At 42.9% G+C, this 18942-nt stretch overlaps 1 protein-coding gene across 1 annotated transcript in view; it reads left to right on the top strand.

The window, feature by feature from the left end:
• The first annotated feature begins 10298 nt into the window (after positions 1-10298).
• The window catches only part of GABRR3 (gamma-aminobutyric acid type A receptor subunit rho3), a 29179-nt gene continuing 20535 nt past the window's right edge, over positions 10299-18942 (top strand). Inside the window, exons 1-2 of the mRNA XM_066340833.1 lie at positions 10299-10345; positions 10955-11464. Coding sequence (XP_066196930.1) covers positions 11337-11464 — 128 coding nt within the window. The 5' untranslated portion in view covers positions 10299-10345; positions 10955-11336. The remainder of the gene's footprint in view (positions 10346-10954; positions 11465-18942) is intronic.

Raw genomic sequence — 18942 nt, 5'->3', positions numbered from 1 at the left:
CAAAGGAGCTCTGACGACATAAAGAAAATTACTTGCCTTCTTCTACTCCCAATAAAAACTGTGAGCCATTGTGTTTTATCTCTAAAGCTCAGTACTAAAGAAAATAGGAAGTGGGTTTGGCCTGAAATACTTGATTCTTCTGGGCATGTATGTACTTATTTAGTCAAAGTGTGTTTGCATTTGTTCTCTTCCCTTTCTCCTTACAGTCTGTTATTCAATCCACTGGCCTAAAGTAGAATTTTATATCTGTTGCGAAATGAATGCCAGTGGTCAAAACGCTGTTTTGGCTCTTTTAGGATGTTTTAAAGCCTCCCACCATCGGCCAAAAGGGAAAAATGGATTTTTGATGATCCCTTGTTTCTCCTCTTGAATTTTTACACGAATAACAACTACTCTGTCTTCATAAAAAGAAAGAAAAGATGTTTTGTTTTGACACTGTGTAAGACACACTGGAGATGATTCATGAGCTTTTACTTCAGCATGACTATTGTTGCATCTTGACCTATAGTGCCTATTTTAATTTGAATTATCTTACCTGCATGGTACAAATCATCCCTTTGTCTTGTGTAAGATCTTTAAAAAGTAGGATATTCCAGTGTAATGAAAATGCATTCTTTTCAGTGATGACAAGGCAAATAATACCACCCCTACCTAATCCTTTTCTATACTTGGTAGGGTTTGCTGAGAGTTACAGCCTTTACTTGAGTAGCTCTGTTCTGGGCAGGAGAAGATGAAAGTGAGAAATTGTCTTGTAAAAACACATGTACCCAAGAGAAAATTTAAGGCAAAGAGGATTTTCAAGTGTAAACAAAAGTGTGAATCATTGCCAGTGGATGTTAAGCTTCATGACTGCTTTTTACTTCAATTTGCATAGTTGCACTCTCAGGCTGACTTTAGGTGATATACAATCTTTCTAAACCCTACATTTCCCTCCTCTGGCTAATGCTTCGTATCAGAGCATAGCTGATCTAGAGTTCAGTAAGGAAAAGTATTTAGCAGTAGTGATGCAGCTGCCTTCCTCTCTCCTGCTGTAGTAGTAATATTTGTGTTAATATTTGTCTTTTTTACATGGGTTTTATACAGGCTGGACTTAAGATCCTGCAGGATGAGGGAACTTGACAACAGAAGGGCTGGAAACTCTAAGGACACCAAGCAGTGAATGTTTGCACAATGCTCTCTTTTTAGGTACCCTAAAAAACACAAATTATGCATTTTTCACTTAATGCTGCAGGAGAGAAAGTAACTTTTCAAACAGCTTTCCTTACCCAGTGCTGAAAGCCCTGCAGGCTGCCCAGGGTTTAATAAGTGCCCCTGTCTCTCTGTTGCATTTAATCGTGTGATTCTCTGCACTGCCCTTTTCTCTAGTGCTGAACACCTTGATCTGCAGCCTGAAAAACAAAGAGGTAGAAGCAGCACTGTGAAAGGCAGAAAAGAGATAATATTTTTTTTTCAGTGAGACAATCAGAATCAATTTCTATTTTCCCTGACATTTCACAAGTTGCAAAATGGAGCCCTGAGCTTCTTGCCTCTTGCTCAGAGCTCTCGGGGTGCAGCAGAAAGAGATTCACATGATGCAGATGGGGTTGCTCTCACCACACACATTTTCAATGTGATTTTTTTTTTTTTTTTACAAACACCTCTGAATAAAACCCCTCGTTGTCACCACTGGCGGGAGGCACCCACAGCCCAAATAATCCATCAGTGCAAGCCCGTGCCGTGTGTTTGTGAGACGCCCGCGGGGCTGGCGGTTCTAACCAGAGGCTGCTGGTTTTAACTCTGGGGGTGTGGGAGACTCTGCCTGCCCTGGGGCTGGGAGATATCTCCTGCTGCCCGGGGCTGATGAAGTGAGTCACACAGCGGTGTGCATTGATAACAGCTGCACGTTGTCCTCCGTGTGCTGAGAGAAGCTCCTTTGTTACAGGAAGAAAAAAAATAATCCAGAAATACTGGAGAGGTTTCTTAGGTGGTGAGCCTGGGAAACCCGGCGCTTTGCTACAGGTTTTAATCAACTCAGTGTTTATTCAAAAAGAGGCATAAAACCTTTAAAAATTAGCCTTATTTTTCACTAGGACTCAAGGTCAGGTCCCTGTTAGCTCATACTTCTGGAAGTGTCTCTGCCAGAGTTTGCACGTACATTCCTCCATCAGAACAGTATTAATCACACTCCTGCCATCTCAGGGTGCTGGAGTACCTCTGCGTTCCCCAAGCATTTATTTTTCTTTCCCTTCATATTCTCCAAGTCCACACACTATGGGGAGTGCCATAGGAATACCTAGCAAATTTACCACCTTCCTTTCTGAACACTGTGGGTCTAGAACAGGCTGTAATTTAATACTTGGCAGAAACACACTCCCTGTAAAACAAAACTTTGTTTACTTCTGGTTTTTTTACTCTTACTTTTCCAGTCTAGCGGAAAATCTTAAACATGACCACTCAAGACTAACAAAGTAGAAGGCAAGCAAAACAGCATTCTTACCTGAGGAATTTTCGCACTTGACAACTTTTGAAGTTTGGGGGCAAAGTGCCTACTATGTTTACCCTCATATTATTTCCACATCAGCAAATCTGTAGTGTTTATTTCCCCCATATATATCTTATATACATATTGCTCCTGATATTGGTGACAGATGAAGGCCATTGCTGAGTTGCTAAGAACACCTTATGCTAAGGTGAGCAGATTAAAAGTGAAAAATAAAAATACATGGGCTGTAAGGAGCCTCCTCGCCTTCTTAACATGTGCTGCAGAATGATGCCACCTGCATCAGGTCACAGATGTCAGTGCAGATGGTGTGTCACCTTATGTAACCTGGCAGGGGCCATACAATAGTAGGACACCGTGTCTGGGTCAGGTTATACAACTGTGGAGGATGTGTTTGAGCCTGATGGCACAACCCAGCATCTGGGCTGGGGCCTCTGTCTCACCCTACGTGCAACCTGAATTACAAGCGCTTGGAGAAACTGGGACCTCTTGCAGCCAATAGGTTAAAATCAGTAAGGTCTCCAGGAGGAGAACTCAAGTAACTAAGGATGAAAACAAAGCACAAAGAATGGCAGTGGGAGGTGGTGGTGGCAGCCCGTTCAGGACCAGCCCAAGGAGGGAGGTGTTGATCCCTGCACTGGGTAAGGAGGCTGTGGAGCTCCCAGCTGCAGGCTCCTGTGGATGCTGCTGCCTCGGGCTGTGGCCAGGAACACCATTCCTGAGCAGACTCCTCCCGCCTACCACGAACTAAAACATTCCTCGTGTACATAATATAGGCTATTCCCAATACAGAATTATTTGGGGAGAGGGGGTATGTGTGTGTGCTCATTCCTTACTAATGAACGCCTTCACCTTTTGCTAGTGGTGTCATTTCTCGCAAGTCCGACTAAGCTCCGTTGGTTTCCCTACCTTCTTGTCATACTTTACGAAGCTGCTATCTTTATTTCAATTTTAAATTACTTCCAGTGATCTCTCCAGTGAGGATTACTGAAGGAATTAAGATTACGGTCACCAGAGCCTGTTCCATTCTTGCGCTAAGGGGCTGGAAGTCAGTCTCCGTAAGGAACATGAGGGAAGCTACTGTGAAGAACAGCAGGCTGCTGGACAAGTGGGAACCTCGTGGATCACCTTGGATATTTGGCCAGCCTCACAATCACTTTTTCCCCGCCCTCGTTCGCTTTTTATCACCTCATACTTGCTGCTCACCGGCCTTTCCCCCACACCGTCCTCCCCCCGCGGCCGCGGTCCCTCAGGCGCGCTGCCGGGCCGCCTCCCCTGCAGCGGGCTCTCCCCGCGCCGCCACCGGCCATTTTCTCTCCTTGCCCGCTTCCCCAGCCCTCCTCTCCCCTCAGCACCGTCCCCACCGGAGCCGCGGGCGGGAGTTGCCGTCCCCTCCGCCTCCCGGAGGGGCCCCGAGGCGCGGCTGCCGGCGGGGCGCTGCCATCTGGCGGCCGCTGGCGGAGCGCCGCCATGTCGGCGGGCTGAGGGCGCTGCCGGGCCTCGGGGCGGGCACGCCAAAGGCTCGGCCGCGCTTCGGCGCAAAAGTGTTGCAAAATGGGCAACGTGTAAAATTTGTCTTACGGAGGGGTGCTCGTTGGTGTTTGATCTTTGTATACTCGCAAGGCTACTCAACAGGATTTATTCCGCGAAACAGAGCGGCCAACAAGCGCCAAGTGATGCGCAGGTGTTGGAAGGACAAATAAATTGTCGGTAGAATCGTTTAGGTTTAGGGCTCGGCGTGTTTTAATGCTCTGAGATGTAGGGGGAGGTTAACAAAGCCCGGGAAGAAGGATGTGCCACTGACAGCGGACACAGAGAATGCAGAATTCACAGGCCACATGGACACTTGGCAGAACCCGCGAGATAAGGAAGAAAGCAATAAAGCCAACTCAGCGATTGTGCTGAAATCAGCTCAAGCTGGAGAAAAGGTAATCCTGGCAGGGCAGGTTGTGACCGGTGACTCGGGGACCACCGGCCCAAAAGAAGGGAAAGACTGAACTTATGGACTAATTAGCATTGGAAGCAGGAGAAGACAGAATGTTCATTAATAAGAGAACTATGCAACTTGTAGCCAGTGAACACTAATTCCTTTGTTTGCTAATAGGCATAAATACTAAAAAGTTTTGATAGTCTGGGTGCTTGATTTGTGGAATACCTGGGAGCAACCAGGCTTGTATAGCCCTGAAGTAAACACCAATGTCTCTCTCCTTGATGAGTTGCACTCTTGATAGTGAATTTGATTTTTCTGGACAATGAAGGGGTTTGTGAAATAGTGAGCAGCCCTGAAGCTTTTTCCCCACAAAAGTAAAAGGGGGACAAAGGGAAGATTAGTCTGCCTTGAGTCCTCTGTCATCACCCAAGGGTCAGGAGGCAGAGCTGGAAGACTTGTCACTTTGGATTCCTCTGGGTGACATTTTTTGTCTTACAGAAATCCATGTTGACACATTCCAGAATCCCCCTCAGCTTTTCCTGCTTCTGAAGGCAATTACCAGATCAGGATTTCTGCACTGAAGACATCATGGCAGGGTGATCTTGCAGTGCAGGTGCTCCATTTTGTTGGCGATCTCAGGCATACTTTTTTGAGGACTGAACGTGGCGTAAACAGCATACCTGTACTGTATCTCCCAGCCCTCACATTAATTTGTAGGGCATTATCTTTGTGTTAACAGGAGCACAAGAGCTTGGGCAAGTGTAGAGCTGCAGGAAGAAATCCTTCCCTGTGAGCCCAGGGACCACACTGGAACAGGTTGCCCAGAGAAGCTGGGCTGATAACCCCATCGCTGGAAGTGCTCAAAGCCAGGTTGGATGGCGTTTTGAAAACCTGTTTTAGTGGGAGGAGTACCTGCCCATGGCAGGGGGGTTGGAACGAGATTGTCTTTAAAGTCACTTTCAACCCAAACCATTCAGTGTTTCTATGAGCAAATTTCCAACCAGCCTTCTCTGCTGCTCTTCTTGTCATTTACCTTCTCTCTCCTTCAAGATTTTAACATGAATTGTTCAGATGTTTATTGATTTATAACTATTATTTTGTCAACCACTAGGAAAACAGAAGTTGTAAAGCCTTAGAAAACCCAAATACACTTGCCTCCTCTTATGTAAACTTTAATATATATTTACTTAAGACTACAATTCACGCAGTAAAAATTGGCTTCCCAGTTTGAAATGAGCACCTGCTCTGTGATGTTAGCATATGTTTCTCTGGAAGATATCAATGGGAAGGAAAAGCCTGGAAAACAGCCACTGAGAGTTGTGCCTGATGGCTTTTGAAGCTGTTTTGCGACCTGTAGAGATCAGACTTTAATCAATAAATCTGTCTCTATTTTCACTGTAAGATGAAAAAAGTTTGTGGTGCCAAAGCTGAAAAGCACATTTTTTTTCCCACTATTCAACAAATTTTTTTTTTTCTCCTCATGTTCATTGGTGACAGAAAAGGAGCTTTGTAGAGATACAGTACATTTCATAAATCAGTTCCTATCGGAGATACATTGCTGACTGCTGGACAGCAAACAGGGAATGCTGGAGAAAATGCTTAATATACATCAGCTTGGCAGCAAGAAAAAAGTAAAAACACTTGCTGAATTGTTTTGTTTTGGTCTGGAGGGAAATGAGCCATAAGAACTTCAGGTAGCAGTTAGGATCTGAGTGGTAAGCACTGATGAGAGACTCTGCTGTTGGCCAGACTGGCAAGGAAATCAGGGGAAAAAAAATAATCTCATGCAGTGTATATTGCTTTTGGGATTTAAGTACAGTGTTGAGGCCATACATATGGCAAAGTAGCCTTCTTCTTGGGGATACACTGTGCTGCTGCATACACTTGCATTCTGAGAATTGCTCAGGCTTAAGGGTCAGCCCCTTGATCCTCTCTGACTTGGGAAAGAAGCTGGAAGATTTTTTTTTTTTTTAATCCTACAGAAAAAAAGAAACAAACTCTAGAAACTGCTCCTGGAAAAAAAATGGACATACATGAGGGAGTAGGGTAGCTGTATCCCATGCCTGTGGTCAGCATGAGGTGGCAGAAAGGCAAAATTTTCTGCCACTGAGGCTGTGAGAGGTGTAAATCTGGGAAAAATGTGGCTGCTTATTTTGTCAGAGATCACCCTCAAGATGCAGATGTTCCTTAGCCAGAAGCAGCAAAACTGACTGTTCTACTTTCAAGGTTGTTGCTGTAGAAACTAAGTAAAGGGATTTAGGGATGAAATTAATTCAGTGATTGTTCTGTCTGGGGCAGAATCATGTAATAGGAAAAATCCCTGATTTAGAGGCTCTGGAAATGGGGAATGCAAAGAGTTAGGGGAAGTGTACAGGTTTTCTTTGTTTTTCTTGTCACTCTTTTAAACCAAATGTCTGTTTGTACAAAAAAAAAAAAAAAAAAAAAAAAAAAAATTTTTTAGCCAACACAGCTCCAGAGTCAAGAGAAGCCTGAGGTTTGTAAATTGAAAGAAAAGCAAGAAAGACCCTTGTGCCAAACAGAGTCACCAGTTCAAGCCTGGTATTTAGAGGCTGTTTTATATGGGAAAATACATACCTGCCTTTGGTGGATTATGGTCTTGTGAGGATCCCACACTACAGTTTTAAAACACTCCTTTGGATGAGTAGGCAGTGGACTGAGAATAAGAAACTGGACGAGTCTCAGGAGTGGAATTTGGTCACCAGTCTTTGGCCATTTCAGTGGAAACTGTCCAGCTCTGCTCTCAAAAGCTGCTAACTTTGTACAGGTCTCGTGCCCTGTTTGTGAGCAGATTCTTGGACACCCGAGGAGACCTCGTATCACACAACAACTGTGATCAGGAAATTGTTTAGATGACCTTTAGTTTTTAATGAACTGCCCATTACCTTAGTAAAAAATGACAGCTGGCTGTAGTGAGAAGAAAAGGCACTTGCTCTGTTCTGAGATCTGCAAGCTGGAATCATAATTCCCAGTCTCTGCTTTCCTCCCACTTCATCCTGTTGGAAAATGTGAATGGATGTCTTAATTCTGGAAACTTGGTTTGTAATTTGTGTTAATATAAGCAGGACAAACTGTCCTTAATTTTAACATTAATTTTGTAAGTCACGATTATGTACATGGTAAGTGCTCTGCACTGAGTCTGTTACCATAGAAAAGCAAAATGCTGCCTATTCCTGTGCTGCTGTATTGCATTCACACTTTCAGAGTCATGGATGTTGTTAATCTGATTTCTGTGATTTGCTGGTTGTGTGTAAGAACTGAGTACCTCTTAGGAGACTTAATGTTTTCTTCCTTATATTTCATTCTCTGGTTAGGAGAGTAAAGAAACACTTGCCGTGTAAACCTACACTCCCCATTCCACATTGCATCTCTTCTCACTGCAGCTAATTTACAGATTGAAAAGTGCTAGTGTGCTGTGGTCTTTCATCTCCATATGTTTAAAATGGCCTTTAGGTGGGATCAGATTCTCTGCAAAATTCCAGGCTCTGAAGCGTTTCTTCATCCCTGGTATTCTTCTGTTCTTGTTTTTATAGGAGCTGTTGTCAATCTGCTTTGCTCTGTGATCTGTGGTGGAGAGGGGTCTGTAGCTGCAGATTGCAGTTACCAGAAGGGATGTTTTATTTTGCTGACTACAAGAAGCCATCTCTTTTTCTGAAACCAGGTGGTGTGTTCACCTTTGCTTCTTTTCCTTGCTTGCTTGTTTGCAAACTGTTCCAATGAGCTGATGTACTGTTACCATGTGCCAGGTTTTGTCCCAGGAAGATAAGCATGGCAAACTTTTAATAGGCTACAGATAATTTAAAATAAATAATTTTACTGATAGCTAAGTGACAGTGCTCTGTGTTTAAACACAAGAACAGGTTAGCAACTTGCCCCATACAAGTCAAGTGTATTATCTTGTTTTTATTCTTCTCCGAAGCGGGATCTTTTTGGAATTTATTACTGACAAATGCTTGGGAGATTAACTTGTTTTCTTAATGGTAATTTATAGTGATATTATAATCTGCTCTGTGTAATGCTCCCTTCCCCAGAGGAAATGAAAACAGATCTAGCATGAAGGAACCCTGTTGCTGTGGGTTTGCCCTCGCTGATATTCACACCCATCAGTGGAAATGTTTTTGATTCCCCTCTGCAGGAGAGGGCACCCCTCCATGTCTGTGGGCTAGACTGGTTCTGGAAATGCACCACAGGATAGAGGAGTCGTGCTTGGATTTTCAGTGTGCTTAGGCAGGGCCTCCCAAAGTATGTTTATGAAATGAGATGGGTGCAGGTGGTGGAATATGTCAGTGCATGCAGGCCTTTCTCTTATTTTTAATTTTTTTATTTGTTTGACCAAAGCTGTTTTTAGCAGGGATGGTCAAAGGAACATTCAGCATGTTTTGGAAATCCTCCACAGAGCAGTCTTTTCAGCAGCACAGCTTAGTGGTAAAGTTGCTGCTACAGCCAGGAGTAATAAAGCAGCAGGGTGCTGCTAGCTCCGTGAAAACAGCCTCTAATTTCCTGTGTCTCTGTTAAAGACTCCCCTCTCCTGCAGGGAGGGAACATCCCTGTGCAGCTTGGCCAGGGACATGCCAGTCCTTCTGCAAAGCCACATCTCTGGAGCAGCACTTCTAAGTGCTCCCTTTTCCAGCTGGAAAAAGAAACCCACAAAGCAATTTTTACTTATGTATTTTTAATGGGCTCCTTTGAGTTCCTTGAGGTCAGCACACAAAATCATCACGTTTCTCCATTAGCCTGACATGATGTAACCACAGGTCCCCTACAGAGCTCTTGGTGGATAAACCTCAGCACCCAGAAGATCCTCTCTCCCTTTCCCATCTCCTGCTTAGAGGGGACAACAGCCAGTGGTTTCAACTACGGATTACATTAACATCTAAAACAAGGCTTTCTCCACACTATCTGGAAACAATGGGCACTAGAATTAGCAGGGAGGATGGGATTTAAATGTTATTCTTTCATAGCTGAGGAGACTGGTTGGAAATGAGTTATCTCTGATGGATGTGCAGGTAGCCAGACATGCAGAAATGCAGTAACATGTTTATCACACAACCTGCTGTGTAGTTTGCTTTTTATTTCATTTGCTGCTACTTTTGGGCCTGTGCTTGGGTGAGGAAAGAAGAGGATCCAAAGGCTCTTGATTTTTTTTCTTACGTGCAATTTAATCAGTGGGCTAATACTTTGATATATGTAGACTGGCTTAGGAACTTGTATTTATCTCTACCTGGAATAAATTCTCATTAGAGTTATTGTTTTATTTTCCTTTTCCCACCTTAATGATAGTGCAAATTAATGATGGAACCTGGTTTTATTATCTAGGTTTTATTAACTGCAGTTCATGGAAACTCCACTCTGGGAATTCACCAGAAGCACTCTCTGACTGTCCCTGGGCCAGGCAGGAAATGGTCATCCCTAAGTTTGCTGAACAGGAAAGGATTAGACTGTTAAACAGCTGAATGAGGTGGATAGAAAGGTTGAGAGGCTTTGATCTTAGGCCACCCAATTCAATCTAACAGTGGGAATTAGGTGTCCATTGATAACCTCCACCTGGAAATCACCTGCACCTGAGAATTCTTTCTTGGCCCAGGTGAAGTTAGTTGGAAATCTCAGAGAGCTCCTGAGGAGGCAGATGGCCACATGACAGGATTATTGTCCCAGGGTGTGTGGGAGCTCACACTCTCAGCAGAAGCAGTGTTGGGCTTGGTTTTATTCCTGGCTTTGTCTTACTTAGGAAGAAGCCTCCTACTAGGAGACCCAAATTACTCCTCCAGCTGTTAGATAGGGGTGGGGTATTTCCATTTCCTAAACTTTCAGTCTCAAATCTCTGATTTTTAGATAAAGAAAAATAAACTTATGCTATCACTTTTAATAACTGACTGAACTTGCTGATGGCTTGAAAAGGATAAATTTGACCGTGTTAGGTAAGAGGATGTGCCCCCAGTTTTAAGCCCCTAAGAAATCTTACCATCATTTTTAGCTGCCATGAGCAAATTATTGCTTAGGCAACATTTTGTTAATAAAATGATTTGCACTTCAACCTTCTGTTGAGCAGGTAGGGCAGGCTAAATGCAATAAAGATAAAATTAGGGTTGGTGTAAGGATACTGGGTCTTGGCCATGCACATACCTTGTAAATTCAGGGTGAATTAAATAGCTGCAGAGCTTAGTAAAAAGAAGAAAAAGGAGAGGGGGGGAAATTGTATTTTCTGGTATTGGTGAATATCAAAACAGGAGTTCCTTTTTAATTTGGGCTTGCCCTGTGATATTGTGCTGTTCAGAAGGAAGTGTGTGTGCAGTGACAAAATGCTGGCAGCTCTCGGAGCCAGAATGGATGTTAATGGTTGGGAAGATAGGGCAATGTAGCCAGTTAACAAAAGAGCTTGGTCTGTGCAGAAGATGGTTTTGAGCAGATACACACATATATAGAAAGCAAGATTAATTTAGAGACCTTTGTCATTAAAGCAGATTTTTGTATGGTTTTGTGTGGGATTTAAGGGGGATTAAATGTTTGACATCACTTTGCCTGCACAGGCGATGTTGAAGAGGTTACAGAGCGGGTGATGGAGAATTTAAAAACGCGCCTTTGCTGAAAGAGAGGCAGCAATGGATCAGAGGAAAGCAGCCTGGCCAAGCAACCTGCCCTACCTACCACAGTGCTGAAAACAAGGTGCTTCTGGTTGGACAGCAGATGCTGCAGGGATGTAGAGCTGAGGGAATATTTATGGTTTGCCAAAATACGAGGGGAACTCGGCGAGGACATCAGAACTGGGATGCCCCTGTCTTCTCTCTTCGGGGATGCCTTGCTTCATGTGCATCTTTTGTCTGCTATGCTGTCTCTAAACGGTAAAAACACTAAAAATCAGAAGTCAGCAAGGTGGATTGGGTGATCAGGTGCATTTCTCTTTTGGAAGAGATGGTTCTGGTCATGAAACTTCTGTTCCTCACCTGCCTGTGGCCAACAGCAGTGCTACACAGTTCTCACAGTCATCAGCACCGTCTTCATCGTCGACAGCAAATGTCATTCTCAAGAAAGCATAACAGGTAAGAAATAGACTTTATGTCTCTTTGTTCATCTGGTAAACTTCACGCTGTCAGCCACCTTTCAACCCACTCTTTTGGGTCACTGTCCTGTTTTTCCAGTTTCTGGATTTGTAGTATGTATAAGTATTGCTAGGATGTTCTCAAAACAGAAATGGTGAAGTATGAATTAATTTTTCATAACCAGACTTTTCACATTGTGATTTTATGAATGTTTCATAAATATGCAGTTATGTACCCACCCACACCCACACACAGCCCTTTTACCTGGTGTGATACAAGGCTACCAGATTATTGCTGTGATGTTCCAAGTATTCTTGCCCTTTAACTCCCATCCCAAGAAGGAGAAATGCCTTCCCAAGTCCTGTGCCAGTGTTACAAAGTGACTTCCATTACCAGTACAGCAGAGTAGTTACGTTATAAAGCTACAGAAAACTTTTTTTATGGCATTAAATGGGATGAATGACACCTTATTTGTAGTGATGACACAGTGTGTTTCCTTTCTGGACTGTATTTAATGCTTTTAGACTTTGAAGATTGTTCCTGTTCTTAGCCTTTCAATCGAGTAGCTGGTTGAAAATGAATAATGATAGAGAGGTTTTTACCTATAAATTTCTGGGCAAAGTGTCAGTGATCTCCCCCAGGAAGGCAGCTCATATCTGCTATGTGAGGTCTCTCAACCTGTTTCCAGATTAATCTAATGCTGTGTGAACAGACCAATGGCTATCAGTAATAGCCCAAGAAAAAATTCCTCTTTCTTGGAAATAACTAGCTCCATTTAAGGAAGAAGGGGTACAACTGTTAAGATTCAAAAATTTGCTTGACCCCCTACGAAAAGGAGCAGGGGAGCTCATTGTTTATTTGTCCAATATCACATTTTGAAGAAAAATAACGTAACTGGACTCCTCTGATGTGTTTAAGCTGGTTTTTCGCCCTCAAGTTGCATGCTTTACAGCAGGTGAACAGATTTTAACCTCCTGTATTACTTCTCATGCAAGCATCCAGCAGTGAAATATCTCTGGAACCCTCCATGTCTTGATAAAATCTTGTTTAGCAGTGCAAGGATAACAAATGACACAACAGAGGTGCCCAGAGGTGCTGTGTCACTCTGGGCTTCTGGGTTTCTGTTCAAAGTTATGGGTCCCATATATGAGTTTGGTGCAAGCCAAAAGCTCGTGGAAAGAATGGCTGTCCAGCAGGCTGTTTCAAACAGCCTGAGTGCTGGTGCACAATTATTTGTAACAACAGAGGAAAATTAACAGAACCAGCCCCAGTATCAACATAGGATTTCATCTGGTGCTTTGCCAGTCTCAGGAAGCAGTTAAAACAGAATACAATACCTTGTTAGTGGTTGTGGCAAGGCAGGTCTATTTTAAGCTCAGCTGGTACACTTTTGTCTGTTGTAAGAGAGGAGCATATGCTGCTGTTGTTTGCATTTATCCTGTTCTGCCTTAGCTGAGAGCAGTTGCTATGTTGTTGACATGAAAAATCACAAAGCAGGAGGGAAACCTGATGCCAGGAGACAGGAAATTTTGTGGCAATCCTGATGAACATCCTCTTGCAGTGCCAGTATCCTCTCCCTTGTCACAGATTTTTACTGGTGCATGCAAATGGATCCATGTGACAATCCTGTGAGAGAGCCACAAGTGTGTTATCAGAAAGGAGGAATAGGGACAAGGAGGAATCCATCTGCTGCTGCCTGGTGTGGCAGTTTTCTTTACACAAGCTTTGGCATCCCACATCCTCATTTTCAAGGTCCTGGTGATTTTGAACTGGGAAGAAGACTGCAAAATCTGAGCCACAGAGGATCCCAAAGCTTAACAGCAGCAAATCAGCTTTTCTCTGCAAAAGATCCAGATGTGTTTAATTTCTCTTTGTTTCATTCTCTGCTTTTGTTCTAAAGGCTGCATTATCCTCCAGTACACTGCATCAGGGTCTGACTTTCCACCAGCATCTTTTTCTTTCTGGGGAACAATCTTTCAGCCAGCACTAGGGTTCTTAGGGACATAGCTGACAGATGGCCTTGGTTAAATGGGTGGCCTTTTAAAAAGAATCCCATGTGAAAATGTTACTTAACCTACAAGTTCCACTGTTTTAATAGAGTAACCCAATTCTCCCTCCAAAGCTGTTTGTCTGCATTCTCCTGTAAAGAAGATTTTAAAGCATTAACCAAAAGTACATGAGAAAGCGATTATTCTCGTGGTCCATTTCCTACAGCAAAGAAAAAAACCCTAATATTTTGACAATCAGTTTTTTTACAGTACACATTGCTGATGTTGCTGAACAATTAGAAATGCATTTTCATGTGTATGAGAGAGAACTGTGCAATTTTGATTATTTAATTTATCTGGGCTTCAAGGCTGGAAGGATATATTAAAACATTTAAGAGGTCACACTGCTGGATTACCCCACAGACTCCCCTTGGAATAAGATTTCTGTAACTTCTACCTTTTGAGTACCTTTGATTTAGTAGTAGCCAGAGTATCCTGGGGACACAACACTGGAACAAAACTTATGGCCATGACATCCAGGGTATTCTTTTCATAAAAGGCGCCTTAATAGTATTCTTCTCATGATCTTACCTAGTTTCAATATGAAAGGATGATAGGGGGAAAAAACCCGTTCTTTAGTTTCCTACAAGAACTTTTACCATATCATTAGCAGAGCTCTAAAACAGAAGAACAGCCAAGCAGGATCTTTCCAGGGATCCCTGTACTATACTGAGTTTATAGCAAGGGCTTGCAAGCACAACCTTAGCTGAATAAGGACATGGCAAATAAAATATTTTCGCCTAATATTCACAGCTGTACCAAGTCACCAATTTTGTTACAGCAGCATCCTGTGTTGGATGTAATTTCTGCAGATTTAGTGATCGTCAGTGGATTTCTTTTCCATGAACTTGTCTGATTCCTCCTTGAACCAGCATAAACTTTTGATAGCCTGGTAAGTTGAAGACAACCAGATGGGACACGAACCACATCAATCCCAGTCATGCCACTGGTTTATGGAGGTACATTGATGGCATTAAGTGATTAAATGCTTTAACCAAAAATTATCTAAGTACCCTTGAGCAGACCTTTGACCTTTCATTCGCTGATGGTGTTCAAGGCTAGGTAGGAGCAGCTAAATTTGTCTTTAAAATCCTGACACATCTTTGTCCATTGTTAATTAATTCTGAAATTGGTTTCAGAGGCAGTGACTAACTGATCTTTGAGATCTCTGGCAAATACCAAGGCCCATGCAATAGTATTGGGTAGGGAAGTGTCAAAACAGTATTTCTCACTATTTTTCAGCCAAAAACTTAGTGCTCCTGTTAATTTAATATAGAAGTACCAACAAGAGCGAATTCCCTATGTGATCTGAAATATTCAAGTGCTTTTTATGGCCCTTTTTGGAATGTAATTATAGATTGCCCTTTAATTTACATAATGTAAACCCTTGCCTGAAGTACAGCTGTGGAAAGCACAACTATGAGTGGAAGCAGTATTTTTTGAGCATGTGCCTCACTGAGATCAATAAATTTTTATCATTGCCCACATCTACACCAATACCAGAGTTATTTTTGTTACTACTACCACAGATATGTAAAGAGAGATTTTCTGTCCTTAGGTGCATCTGTCCTCTAATGGTTTCACAAAACCATCTGCTAATGGTTTTACAAAAAATTCTTCACCAAAAAGGCCATCAAGTCCTGAAACAGGCTATCCATGGAAGAGATGGATTCACCCACTGTCCCTAGAGGTGTTTAAAAGATGTGTAGAGGTGGTGGCACTTAGGGACATGGTTTAGTGATGAACTTGGCAGGGCTGGGTTAATGGTTGGGCTCAATGATCTTAAAGGTCTTTTCCAGCCTGAACGGTTCTGGGATTGTGTGTGGCCTTTTCCTCTCAGATACAGCCTGATATCTGCCTTATCATGAATTTCCAGCCTCCTACTATGAGACCCTTAGGGTCCCCTGGCCTAGCAAAATACTTGGGCTATGCCAAGTTATCAGACTTGAAGAATTGCAAGAGTGCATACTAAGAATGCTGAGGATACATGAAAGTTATATAAAAGGTATATAAAAGAAAAAGCAAAAAATCATCTTGGCATCATTTTTTTCCTTTTAGAGACTAATAAGGGTTGACTTTGTCTAGTCTCTATATTACCCACAGTACCAGTTTACACAACCAGCCAACCCACAGGCTATTACACAGATGGTAACTAGAATTACAGCTGTTATAAATGTTTCTTTTATCCAAGCCCAGTTTGGTAACCATGAGGTGAGGGTGTGGAAGATATAGTCAAATTGCAAGGTCTCGTTTCTGGGACCTACTTTGTGTAAAATTTGAGTCCCCTTCTAAATTTCATCCACATCCTTCTTAACTTTGCCACATTGGTCTACAAAAGAACAAGTAGTGGTATTGACAATAGCACATACACCTCTCTGTGTGGCAAGTATGAAACTGAGAGCTATCCTGTTCTGCATAACTGCATGGGACAGACTGTCAACTTCCTCCTGTAAGGCTGAAGTTGCATCTGCAGTATGCTGCTCAATATGTTCAATGACAGCTGAGACGACAATTGCTCTCTCCAGTTCAACTGTTCAACAGAGGAGAGTTCTGACTATGTTATGGAAAAGTGTGGGATGCTCAGTGAGAGGATTAAGAGATCTTTTCTTCCTCCCATTTGGTTTTTCAGATGATCAGTTATTATTTTATTTGGGACCACGGCCCCAAGGGCACAAGCCTGATCTTTAGTCACGGGCAGGACTTTCCAGGCCTTATCATCACATATCCTGTGTCAAATGGCAGAGCCAGTCTCCATCCTGTCAATTTCACCTTTGCTGCAACTTTGGGGCTGATTATTTCTCTGAAATTGGTTTTATGACAATATTAAGGAAGCATGGCCTTTCCTGTGGCATTTACAACTGCACAGGGAGCTGTATAGTTCCCATGTTCTATCAGGCTGCTCAGGGGTTTAGGGGATAGAAGGACACTATTAATTGGTTCCCACCATTTGATACATTTCTATTAAAATGCCAATCAGTGGTCAGTGACTGTCCCCATCTAGAGGTGGTAACTGGATACAGATCCAGCAATTGTTCTTATAAAGAGTTTTGGACACATTTTGGACTACAGTCCTATGCAAATCATGGGGTGAACCCTGAATCATAGTTACTAGTTGGGCAGACAATGTACAAAACAGTTTAAACCACATCCTCCTGATTTCTATCAGTCTCTGTCTTCTTAATGGTTTTGGGAACAGAGACTTTCTTCACTCTGGAGTAGTGGATCCATGGTCCTTTGCCAGCAACCTTGACCACAGTGACAGTGATCAGCAGAACTTGGAGCAGTCCCTTCCACTTGGCTTATGAGGGGTCACTGTCCCACCCAGTCTCCAGGCTGGAACATGTGGGCAGGTGTGTCCAATGCGATTGGCTTGGATAACACAATGAATCTCTGGAGCTTCTGCAAAGTGCAACTCAGAGCCATTAAGTTTCAGTTTTACCTTTCATGTGAATCAGTTTTATCTTTCATGTGAATTTCCCCCAGGACTTGTGGAACCTGATATGGCCTGCCATATTGTATCTCTTAAGGGCTTATGTTGTCCCTCTGCCTTGGCTGTATCCAGACTCTCAGCAAGGCTTGAACCCATGTCATGGATAACAAATCTTACAAATCTGGGGTTTGAGGGTTCCATTCATACTTTCAGCTTTGCTGCTTGCCTGGGGCCTGTATGGGGTGTGCAGGTCCCAGGTAAGTCCCAGAATCCTGCGAACTTCCCCAACTACTGTCACAACAAAATGTGGTCTTTTATCTGATGACATTCCCAGAGGAACCCCAAACTTTGGAATTATAATTGAGCAAAGCTTTCACTACTTCCTTTGCTGTGTTGGTGCAATGGGTAAGCTTCAGGCCATCCACTGAAGGTATCAACCAGCACCAGTATATATTTGCATGGCATCTCAGCAGTTTCCAAAAACTACTGCCAGTAGTTTCCCAGGAGATCTCTTGTCTTTGTTACCCCAACACAACTTTTTTGTTTGTGTCACGGCTGTTTTTACAACAGGTTTCACACTTGCTTCTTATAGACTGATCATTCTTCACCCTATTACTACTTTCTTCAGATGTTTTAAAAGATTTTCTCTTCCCCAGTGGGTACTCTCATGCTCTTGCCGGGCTATTTCTCAAAGGAGCAAGAGTGGAAGCAACCACCTGTCATGCAGGGTAACAGCCCACCCACCTTCTTTGATCTCAGCCTTAAGAAAATTAATTTGTGATCCCTGTGATTGTATTTTGGGGTAAGCTCCAACAAATCTACTTTCTTCTGTGGTAGCACTGCACGAATGCCCTTTGCTGCAACCCCTCTTGCTGCTTTGTCAGCAAAGGGATTTCCCAGTTCTGGGTCTGTTTTCCCTTTTTGATGACCTCTGCAGTGCCTGAGAGCTACTTCCATAGACTTCCAAATACTTTGCAGGAGTGCAAGAATCCGTTCAGCATGCTTAAGCTCATTACCTTGAGCAGTTAGCAGGCCACATTCCTTCCAAATAGCTTTGTGGTTTAAAATCCCAGAAGATCTCTTCCCAGTGGCTTATTAAGGAGAAAATTCCTGCCCTGGTAGCTTATGTTTTGCCTCTCTTGTCCAGGGAAAATCTTCCTCAGTTGCAGACTTGCTTCTAGCAAGAAGTTGTAATAGATGAATCAGTTCCAGCCTACTTCTTCCAGTGAAATCCTTGGAGCATCAAACAGGCATTTTCCTTGGCGCATCAGATGACAAATAACCTCATGCTTCCCAAGTGTATTAGCTGTGCCATGGCATTCTGAACATAATTCATCATTTTCTCCTCTCCTGGATCCCAAGCAGCAGAATTTCCTCATGTAGAGAACACTGCAGCTGTTCAGTTCTGCTGCCTGTCCTACCCTGATGCAGGCTTGCTCTGCGGTGATTTTAATTCTCTGAAGTGTGGGCTTTCATTTCACCATCCACATTATTTTCATACTTAGAAAACTAAAGTCTAAAGTATTTGAAATGCCTCATGGACCTTCTGATTGCCCTGTAATTTGATTCAGGCAGCACTGCCAGAGACATTCAAGAATACTAAGGTAAATGAATTTGTTCAAGCCCAATAATTCTGAGTAGCCCAGCAGCCACCTCGTCATTCCTGTAACTTATGAAAGTAATTTCTTGGGCTTCTTTATTAAGGAAAAAAAAAAAAAAAGGAGGGGGGGAGGAGAAAAATAAGTAAATAGAACCATATACCTTATCCTAAGGTATTCCATACCTTGCTTTAAGCAATATTTGACTATGAGGCCAATCTTCAGAAGACATTTCTATTGTTCAGTCAGAAGTAATAATTAGAGTTGCTTGCAGCAAAGTTCCAGAGAATCACAGAAGCCATGAAAGAAACTGTGTCTAGGGAGAGTCCCTTGCCTGTGGCAAAGCAGCCAGTGAAGTCATTCCTACAAATAGATGTCTGACCTATTCTAAAATAGCCTGAG

This window comes from Sylvia atricapilla, chromosome 2 (genome assembly GCF_009819655.1).
Source record: "Sylvia atricapilla isolate bSylAtr1 chromosome 2, bSylAtr1.pri, whole genome shotgun sequence".
NCBI lineage: Eukaryota > Metazoa > Chordata > Aves > Passeriformes > Sylviidae > Sylvia > Sylvia atricapilla.
This window is presented reverse-complemented; position numbering and strand designations above follow the sequence as displayed.